Source organism: Eubalaena glacialis, chromosome 3 (assembly GCF_028564815.1).
Source record: "Eubalaena glacialis isolate mEubGla1 chromosome 3, mEubGla1.1.hap2.+ XY, whole genome shotgun sequence".
Lineage (NCBI taxonomy): Eukaryota > Metazoa > Chordata > Mammalia > Artiodactyla > Balaenidae > Eubalaena > Eubalaena glacialis.
In genome coordinates, this window is record NC_083718.1 from 53,836,691 (window position 1) to 53,847,878 (window position 11,188).

At 36.0% G+C, this 11,188-nt stretch overlaps 1 protein-coding gene across 4 annotated transcripts in view; it reads right to left on the reverse strand.

The window, feature by feature from the left end:
- Positions 1–11,188, reverse strand: part of TOR1AIP1 (torsin 1A interacting protein 1) — a 43,655-nt gene that overhangs the window by 29,925 nt on the left and 2,542 nt on the right. For 2 of the 4 annotated variants that reach the window (XM_061183058.1, XM_061183059.1), the window contains exons 2-4: positions 11,068–11,145; positions 5,004–5,063; positions 4,052–4,096 (exon numbers count right to left, since the gene is read on the reverse strand). In XM_061183058.1, the coding sequence (XP_061039041.1) occupies positions 4,052–4,096; positions 5,004–5,063; positions 11,068–11,145 (183 nt within the window). The remainder of the gene's footprint in view (positions 1–4,051; positions 4,097–5,003; positions 5,064–11,067; positions 11,146–11,188) is intronic. The other 2 variants (XM_061183061.1, XM_061183062.1) reach the window with 1 other exon arrangement.

The following is an 11,188-nucleotide window of genomic DNA, read 5'->3' on the forward strand; positions in this document are numbered from 1 at the left end:
AATATAGTAGGGGCCCACCTTTGACTGGGTCCTCCCGGAATTTTTAACTCTTCAGACTTGTCCACGCTGAGCCTCCAACAATTCATCAACTGCAGCTCAGATTTTCCTACCCAGCACTACCTCCTGCAGAGGCTTCTGCTTGTGAATCTTGGCTCTAAGATAAGCCACGACTTCCTATGTTTGTCTGTTTCTCCAATCTTGGGGTCAGTGGTTTTACCTGTGTCATCTCCTCTCTTATGGATCTAAGAGTTGTTGATTTTTCAGTTGTCAGTTTTTGACTTGTTATTAGGCTGAAGTGGTGACTTCCAAGCTCCTTACATGTGGAACCAAAAAGTCTTCCTCAATAATTTTATTTATTTATTTATTTATGGCTGCATTGGGTCTTCGTTGCTGAGTGCAGGCTTTCTCTAGTTGCAGCGAGCGGGGGCTACTCTTCGTTGCAGTGCACAGGCTTCTCATCGTGGTGGCTTCTCTTGTTGCGGAGCATGGCCTGTAGGCGCGTGGGCTTCAGTAGTTGCAGCACTACAGGCTCAGTAGTTGCGGCACATGGGCTTAGTTGCTCCGTAGCATGTGGGATCTTCCCGGACCAGGGCTTGAACCCATGTCCCCTGCACTGGCAAGCAGAGTCTTAACAACTGCACCACCACCAAGGAAGTCCCTTCCTCAATAATTTTTTGAATAAGTGAATGAATGATGGGAAAAGGCTGAGAAGTGAATTCCTCCTAAAATAAGAGGTTCCAACACCACCTAAGTGTAAGTCATGTAATACAGCAGCTTGGCTAAAGTTACATTTATATTAGGGCATTATGTTTTATATAGTTTAAAAATTATTTGGTGTGGCAAACTTTCTTTAAGGCTGAACTGATGTTTGAATCTGCGTTAATGGAAAGAAAAGTATGTTGAAGGTTTATATTCATTCACCCAACTATCAGAAAAAATAAATTATACAGTAATCCTTCCCTTTTTCATCCTGATACAATTTATTTCCATAATACTTTTGAAGTTCCAGGTCAATTTGTCTAGAGCCAATTAACTAATAATCAGTCCTTCATATACCAGGTTGCCTAAAATTCAATCTTTTTTTTCTGTTTATGTTAGTGTTCTAATTAGCATGGGGGAGGATTTAAGAATTATTTTTTAACCAGCTTATATAACGGAGTTCCCCATTTACTTTTAATACTTCTAATATGTTATTATATTTGAAGTATTTATTTTTGAACACTTTAAAGACTTTTAATCTGTGTCTAAAAATCCTTTCTTTAGAATTCCATGTTCCTAACAGTAAATATTTATCAGCACTATACAAGACATAAACAGTAACTTGTCAAGCTAGGCTATCTTGATAACATCACTAAGAACAAAAAACGGTATTATTTTGTGCCTTACAATCCAGTAATATTTTATGAATTAGACAGCTTAAATAATAATAAATCTTGTACATTTAATAAGTAATCATCATTGTAATAGGCTTTCATCTTGACTGTATATACATTTTTAAACATGTTTCTCACTCTAGAAAATGAAACTCTAGAAACCCAAGTCTACCGATTTAGAATGTCATTCTGAAAATTATTTAACATAAAATATCTCAAAGAGCCACAGTTAATGTGAGTGTTGCCTCTAATGTAAAGGAGTTTCTCATATTGCCTGAACTCTAAAGGTAAAAGAGTGACATTCTATTACAAAACAATTACAAGTATTGGCGATATTTGTAATTCTCCTTCCCCATTTTGCCTGCTATTCATCCTTCAAAATTTAATTCAAATGCCATCTCCATAAAACCTTCCTGACCTCTTCCAGAGTAGGGAACTTCTCTAGGCTACCATATATATATATATATACCACTATTTTAAAACTGAAAACAATTTTCATTTTTTTAACGCAAGCTGCAGAGAATGTACAGATAAATATTCAAATACAATCTCATGGTGAATCAGCAGTATCTATGACTACATAGCTTTTAATTTCATTTCCCTCTTTTGTCATTCAGCTTCCTTTATTTTAAACTTCTTGGTTGCTACATGTGGAAGGTTAGAGCATTTAAAAAAATTTTTTTTAAAAAAGGTATTACTCTTCCCTACACTCATGCAGAAACTTTAAGAAATTAAAATCCCATTTGGAGCAATAATACCCTTAATCAAAAAAAGTTATTAAATTATAAAAGCTGTGGCTTTTAGACAAATGGCAATAATTAAATGTGCTATCAAGGAGGTGTCACTTTTCTAACAACTTCAACCAGTTAGGAAAAGGTACTTTCAGAAGTCCTAGGTCTTTATGTCTGCTGTTAAAGTAGACCACTTACAACCACTTCCTCTGGTGGGTGGAGACCATCCACTAACTGTATCACTTTCTGTTCGCTTTCTTTTTCCTGGTCATCGTTTTTAAGAAAAACACAAAGTCCCAGGTATATTTCTACTATAGATTTTCCTATTCCTAGAGACTTATGGACTGTGTTCATGTGAGTAGTGAAGGGTACTCAAGGAAATATAAACTTCGCTTGTGTTGTGTCTGGGGACAAAGACATGAAGATTCAGAAGTGAGACTATCATACCTTCTCAAAGAGAAGACTAGATAGAATACAGGAGAGTCACTGTGTCTCCTGTCTTTTTGTGTTGTCAGGAAAACCTAGTGTGGAATGTTACAATAAATCTATGTCCAGACAAGTATGGAACTCTCTGCATTTACTTAGAACAAACAAATGCTAATTTGGGTGATATGCTGTGTTTATTTCTGCCACTGATAAAATCAGGGGTTGGCAAACTTTCTCCATCAAGGGCCAAATAGTAAATATTTTAGGCTTCTCTAGCCACATGTGGTCTCTGTCATACATACACACACACACACACGCGTGTGTGTGAGTATAAAATGTAAAAATCTTTTCTTAGCTCACAGGTTGTACAAAAACAAGATTGCAGGTCAGATTTTACCCAGAGGCTGTAGTTTGTGGACCCCTGCTATAGATACCTTCAAGAAAGGTACCTTTTAAGACTGTTCAATGCCAATCATGTTTTGGAGAACAGAGTGGGAAAGCAAGAAAAAGAGAATAAAGAATAGTTTGGAAGTATCACTAGTGCTCGAGCTCCATGAATAACCATTTTATATACTCCAAGATGTACTAGCATTACTATTAAAAAAAAAAAAAAAAAAAAAGAGGGTGTCATTCCCTATATTGATCTCACAGAAATTCCCTTTAAGCTGGAAAGCACTTTTCTAAATTAGTTTTTATTATAAAGTACTTATAGAAATGATTTCTAAATCTAGCATACAAAGAACATAAAAGTGCTAGATTATTTCAGCTCCAAGTTCTCTTCTAATTAAGATTCTGTGACTCAAAAAAAATTTTTTTTAAGTTTTTAAATAGAGCATTTGAGAAACTGGTGGGTGAAAGTACACATGATAAGTTGCGTACTACAAGGATCATTTTCAGTACCCAGACACTATAAATGCTGAAGTCTCTAAAAAAAATTAGCCTGAGCTTAAGTGAAAGAAATTTAAAACAAGTTGCAATATTTATAAAGAAAAATGAAGCTTCCCTCCTTTTGACTCATCTCCAAATTTAGAAAAGAATTGTAACCTAAGTCCAACCACAATCAATGTAAATTCACTTAAAGCAGCAGATCTTGGTAGCTCATGTCTTACACCAAGGCAAACACTGAAAAGAATATAAACCACTTCAACAAACATGGCAAAGAACACTGAACTTACCTTGAAAAAGCTCAAATTCACTTTCTAAATCAAGAAAAAACCTTAATTGGTAAACTGATATCCTTTTCTCCCGATAGTGTGAACTTGACTGCCAGTAAAAACTAAAATATATGTTCTTATATTTTCTTACATGAATTTAAGCAATAATATAACAAAAGACATAATTTTAGAGAGAATAAAAACCCAGGTGATTAAGAAAGTTTATGGTCATAAGGACACTGCCCCTCAAGCTGAGATAATGAACCAAGTAATAGTCTCAAGCCAGTGACCAAATGAATGTACTCCTGTATTCTACTGATAATTAGACACCTCAAAGAGAACCTACAAGAATTAGAGATAAACAAACCTAATTCACTCATTTTAGTATTTCCACTTGTTTTATATGACGAATCTGCAAGAGAGATAGCAAGAAAATGATTAGAGCTGAAAAGGAAATGCATCATATGGTTCTTTACCACAGGTTCATCATCAAAACCTTAACAGATTTTTATCATTTATAATACTTAAAAGGACAGCCATCTATCAAAAAAAAAAAAAAATCAACCGAATTCTCTTTTAAAGGAAATGATTGAGGAGTAGAAACCTCATGTGAAGATAAATAAGCTTCCTTTTTAGTTCCCACGATCAAGCACCCTTATGGGTCTGTAAACTCTAAAAATTAAGTAGAAGTAGACCTCTTGGAATGACATTACTAGTTTTCTTTCATAGCCATGAAATCAATTTAAGGGCAATACTCTTTTAAGGTTTTAGTCAAAAAGAAATGTAATTAAGACAGGGAAAGTTTATAGCCCTGAGCCACAAAGCCTCAGTCTTGCATTTTTTATTAGCATTATACTGGGAAGAATAAAAAGTCCCTGACCCTAATTTAAAACCATTTTGCTAACAAAAAGAATCATAGCAACATATAAGAAACAACCTCTTAAAAAGAATGAGGAAGTCCTTTATACACTTATATGGAAAGATGTCTCAATATATTTTAAGTAAAAATAAACAAACAATAAGACAGTACAGAAAGGAGTATTTATTGGGCTAAAAATTGGGTTATAAAAAGAGAAAAAAGTATCATTTATACATGAATTTCTCTATATCTCCATAAAATACCTCTGGAAAAATACCTAAGAAACTGACAACATTAGTTGCCTCTGATGAGGAAACTGGGTGGGCAAAGGTCAGAAGGGGTAGGGAGACTTTTCATTGTATATTTATATAAACTTTTGAATTTTGAACCATATGAATACATGTAGTACCCTATTTAAAAATATAAGAAAGTTGAACCAACAGACAAAACAGTCTCTTACCAAATCTTGAGCTTCTTAGAGGGGGTCTACACAGGCTGATTACAGGATCTTTACTCACCACTAATACAGAAAGAGAAAACATTAAAAAAAATATAAAATGTCAAACATACTAGATTTATTATACAATCATCTATTTAGTCAGCCAAGTTTTTTCTGAGCTCTCCATTTTGCTAAGTATGGGAATACAATAGTGAACTAGAGAAAAGTTTCCTGCTATAAAAAATTTATGGACTTGATGGAAAATTTTGCAGTTTTTCTCACCAGACCATATTTGTGTAACAAGAAAGGAATATCAAATAACACTCTTCTAAATTTCTCAATTAAGAACCAAAATCTGTACCATAGTACCAACTCAATTATCTACCCCATTTGTGGCATACCCTAATTGTGGATTATTTATGTCATATTTTAATTTGAGGGTTAACTTCCTGAGACTTAATATACTCCCTCCAATTATTTAACCTTGTGTGTGTTCAGGAAATGCAAACTCCAATTTTTAAAACAATGTTAATGTTAGCCAGGTTTCAGACTGTCTATGGTTCAATGGCATAGGGTTAATGAGGAAGCCAATCCCATTAAATAAAATATTAATGTTAGCCTAGAAATCCAAGGTGTGTTTCCTCAAACAGCCGCACACAACATAAAATAAAATGCAATCTACATCTAAATTTGGGTTATATTATGCTTTGTTTCATTTGTTTCTATAAAAAAGCAGTACGTTTGGCTCTGTATGAGAAGTGCAAAAACCACATTCTGAACCAGCTATCCCTGACCCCTGCCATTACACTGGCTGCCTATGTTTGTTTTCACAAAACTGACTTAACCCAATTTCCCCTTTACAGTATCGAGAAGAGAAATCTTGAAGGGACACCCATTCATTTGTTCTAAAAATACTTACTGAGCATAATTTTGTACATCTTCAAGACAGAGATGTAGAGAAACAATTAAATTGACTTTGTGTAGCTCAAAAACACAGAACTAAGATCAAGAGAAAGTTACAGCAAAGTAGCTTTTAGTTCAATAGTAAAACGAAAAACCACCAAATCATTAGTGTTGTCTCCAAAACAGAATGGAGAGTGAGGGAGTGATTTCCACATCACTGCAGATGATCAACAATGCAGATACATGTTAACAGAGGAACACCTACACTGATAGAAACTCTGAGTAGATGACTTCCCTAAATCGTCCAGTTCTAAGATTCTATGAAATATTATCAGTTGTTAGAATTTCACATATCAGGTATTTAGAACTTATATAAGTAGCTTTAAAAAGAAATCTTGTACATGTCTGTTACTCTTATTATTACAACTACCTTCCTCTTTTTCTCCTCTGTATTCCCATCCTTTTCAGGTTTAATTAAAACCTAAAACTTAACTTACTCTATAGACATCAATTACTATTTCAGTCCCCATCTTTTCATTTAAGCTTTTCTCATATGCTCTACCATATATATAGCCCTATGTAAGATACTTGAAGGAGACAGAGTAGCCCAGAGAGGTATTAGAGAATAAAATAAGAAGTATCCTTTTTTTTTTTTTTTTTTAATTGAAAATGGCAGACATAGTGAGGCCGGCGAAGCCTCAGCCACATCCTCCCATTGCTTCTTTTTTTTTTTCTTTTTCTTTTTTTAAAGGCGAGTGCTTCCTCTAGTTGCGGCAAGTGGGGGCCACTCTTCATCGCGGTGCGCGGGCCTCTTCACTATCGCGGCCTCTCCTGTTGCGGAGCACAGGCTCCAGATGCGCAGGCTCAGTAGTGTGGCTCATGGGCCCAGTTGCTCCGCGGCATGTGGGATCTTCCCAGACCAAGGCTCGAACCCGTATCCCCTGCATTGGCAGGCAGATTCTCAACCACTGCGCCACCGGGGAAGCCCCAGAAGTACCCTTCTTTAGTAGCAATCTCCTTCCTTTGTCTGCTGCTTTTGCTCACCATTGCACCCCCAGGCTCTAGCAAGGGGACTGGTATAAAGTAGGTGCTCAATAATATCTGGAAAATGAATGAATGCTGTAACTACAGCAGCCAAAGAATCAAATGTTCATGACAAAATAGAAGGTATTAAAAATATTTAACTATAATTATTTAGCTAGAAACCATAACTGTTAAAAATATTTAACTTTAGGAAAAGTAAATGAAATTTTCCTACTGTATTTTTAGATTATGAAATTAGTTTCATGAAAGGAATGAACCTGGCCATAGAAGAAGTTATATAGGTATATGTGCACTGAACTGACTGAACAACCTAATGGCTATTTCAATGTGAAAATAATGCAATTCTGAAACTTCAAACATTAAGCAGAGTTTAAACCATATCCCTATTCTAAACTAATACAATCAACATTTTTTCACGACTTCAAAAACAGGATGACAAATGATGTAGTTGTCTTTACTAGGTTGTTTTAGAAAGTGGCCCCTTGCTTTAGGTCATTATTTTCAAGGACATTTTTGGATAAAGTTCTCTCAGACCACACCACTGGCCCTATATACAATTATGGCACAATTTTGAATACCAAAGTTAAATTGAAAGTCTATGATTCTACAAGAAGAAGGAAGGGACTATCTTTTTCTTTTTTAATTGACGTATAGTCAATTTACAATGTTGTATTAAGTTTCTGGTGTATAGCAAAGTGATTCAGTTATATATATATATTCTTTTCCATATTCTTTTCCATTATGGTTTCTTATAGGATACTGAATATATTTCCCTGTGCTATACAGTAGGACTTCGTTGTTTATCTATTTTATATATAATAGTTCGTATCTGCCAATCCCAAACTCCTAATTTATCCTTCCTCCACCCCCCTTGCCCCTTTGGTAACCATAAATTTGTTTTCTAAGTCTGTGAATCTGTTTCTTTTTTGTAAATAAGTTCATTTGTATCATATTTTAGATTCCACATATAAGTGATATCATATAATATTTGTCTTTCTCTTTCTGGCTTACTTCACTTAGTATGATAATCTCCAGGTCCTTCCATGTTGCTGCAAATGGCATTATTTCATTCTTTTTAATGGCTGAGTAGCATTCCATTGTGTGTGTGTGTGTGTGTGTGTGTGTGTGTGTGTGTACACATATACATATACACATACCACTTCTTTATCCATTCAGCTGTTGATGGACATTTAGGTTGCTTCCATGTCTTAGCTACTGTAAATATTGCTGCTATGAACATATGGGTGCATGTATCTTTTCGAATTAGAGTTTTCTCTGGATATATGCCCAGGAGTGGGATTGCAGGATCATACGGCAACTGTATTTTTAGTTTTTTTAAGGAACCTCCAAACTGTTTTCCATAGTGACTGCACCAATTTACATTCCTTCAAACAAGGAAGGGCCTATCCTTAAACTTGCGCTTAAAGCAGTTTTCCATCAAAGCTGACTCCTGTTTAAATAATTCCTCTGCTACAAAGACTTTATAACCATTCATTTAATGACTTCCCTAAACTCTTTCTCCTTTTATTAAGAGAAATGATACAGGAGCATGCCAAGTGCTAGATGTAGTATAATTTTTAAAAGCACCTTTTAGAGTAAGAGAACCCCCAGTATCTCAAGTCTCCCAAAGATACACATATCATTATTTCTAGTTATATTGTAGCACAGTATGATATCAATATATTCCAGGTAATCTATGCATGAGTTCCATCGATCTATCATCTATACTGGGAAATGTTTTGTCTTTTCCATTACCAACTATAGCATGAGCTTCTTGAGAAAAAAGAAATGCTTAAGCAAAATTTTATGAACTTCACATCTCCTGTAAAGTGCTGTGAGGAAAAAAAAACCCACCTTATATCTGTATGTTTTACTGTGTACAAACTGACTTGGCAAGTACTATATCATTTTTGCAGTGGCCTTGTGAGTTAGGCTGGGTAAGTCATACAGATAAAGGCCTGAGGTTCAAGGTGAGTAGCTAATTCAATCAAGGTCCACTGCTCTTTCCACAACATTATGCAGCCATGTACCTCAACAGCAGTCCATAAATACAGGCCTAATGTGAACTCCAAAAGGCTGTACGAGACATTCTATTGTATAATCGCTTTATAATGGTCTATAGGCTGGTGCTCAACAGTCTTCATTACATCAATTTACTTAACTCCATAATTTTTATAAATTTACTATAGATTTTAAAAATGAGAAATTTTTGTTTCTCCCGGTATAAGGGCCATGAAATTAAATCTCCTGTAAATAAAATTTCAAGTATATGGTTTTTCCACATGGCCTAGAAGGACTTCCCTGGTGGCGGAGTAGTTAAGAATCTGCCTGCCAATGCAGGGGACATGGGTTCGAGCCCTGGTCCTGGAAGATCCCACATGCCACAGAGCAACTAAGCCCGTGTGCCACAACTACTGAGCCTGTGCTCCAGAGCCCTTAAGCCACAACTACTGAGCCCGCGTGCCACAACTACTGAAGCCTGTGTGCCTAGAGCCTGTGCTCCGCAACAAGAGAAGCCACCTCAATAAGAAGCCCACGCACTGCAACGAAGGGTAGCCCCTGCTCACTGCAACTAGAGAAAGCCCACGCACAGCAATCAAGACCCAACGCAGCCAAAAATAAATAAATAAATCTTTAAAAAAAAAAAAAAAAGGCCTGGAAAATCTGTTTATAGCACCTATCACTCAAAGCATTTTTCTAAGGTAGTTTATAATCTTAACACAGTCCCATAGGTTATTCAAGGAATTAAGCATAAAGGGTGTGTTATCTGGAACTAAACTTGAACCAGATATTTATTCATTCTAAACTAAGAACAGAACAGTTTAAATTATAAGGAATAATCTTATTAGAAGCAATGGGTAAGGAAAGAAGTCAGGATTTGGGTTTAAAAATAAAAAGGCAGAGATGATCAGTTTCAATAGCTACAATCATTTATTGCTGTGGACTTTCCTAATATCAAAAAAAGCAAACTGAAAATAAATGGAACTAAAAACCAAAGGATGCTACGCATTAATGACAACTTAATCCTTTCCCTTGCTTTTCAAAACAGTTTAAACAGGTTTTAAAACATTAAGTAGACTATCAAATGTAGCCTATTGCCACATTACATTGATACTAAGATGCAAATATTTTTACACTTTAACATCTCTGAAAGTGGGATGTATCATAAAATCTAAGGCATATTACAGTTTAATTGGCAGCATTTCTTCCTCCTAGGTGGTACATAAAACAATGACAGTATATCTTACAACTGATGAGATCTTAGATTTGATGAAATATATTATCAAACTGAGATCGACCATATTGTGTCATGATTTTACAATGCAGACCATTTAATCCATTTTATTTTATTTATTTATTTTTGGCTGCATTGGGTCTTCGTTGCTGCGCGTGGGCTTTCTCTAGTTGCGCCGAGCTGGGCTACTCTCTGTTGTGGTGCGCGGGCTTCTCATTGCGGTGGCTTCTCTTGTTGTGGAGCACCGGCTCTAGGTGCGCGGGCTTCAGTAGTTGTGGCTCGCGGGCTCTAGAGCACAGGCTCAGTGGTTGTGGCGCACAGGCTTAGTTGCTCCACGGCATGTGGGATCTTCCCGGACCAGGGACACGGTATGTGTCCCTGCATTGGCAGGAGGATTCTTAACCACTGCGCCACCAGGGAAGCCCTTAATCCATTTCAAATGGAAAGTAGTGTGACATATTCATTCATTCAACACTTAACAAGCTTTACTGAGTAGTAACTATCACACGGGACAGTGACAGTGAGGTACTTGGGGCAAATGAAAGGGCTTTGGAGAAGACAAACCTGGGTCTGAATTTGGCTCAGTTACATAGCAAGTAATCTTAGAGAAAAGTTAGCTACTCTGAGCTCCAGTTTTCTCACCAAAAAATGGGTACATCTATCCTGCATAGTTATGTGAATGAATTAACATATACAAAGCATATGGTACTTAGTAGGTACTCAAGTATGTGCCCTGTCTTTTCTTGACACATGCTACTATTGCTTAATTCAATAAACAACCTATAAAGAAGATTCACTGAAACCCTGAATGAGGTATGATCTGCGACCCTTGATAGACCAGGCTGTACTCTATACATAAAAAAAGCAGGCACGTAAGGAAAACAACAAACTCACTCTTCTTACCTGGAGTCTCTTGTGTTCTCCTGATAGTTTTCTTTGAGACGGTTGGGCTTAAAACAGTTTGTGAAGATGGTTCATCCTCTAAAGAATAGATATGACAATTCTAAAATTCAGAATATGTGAA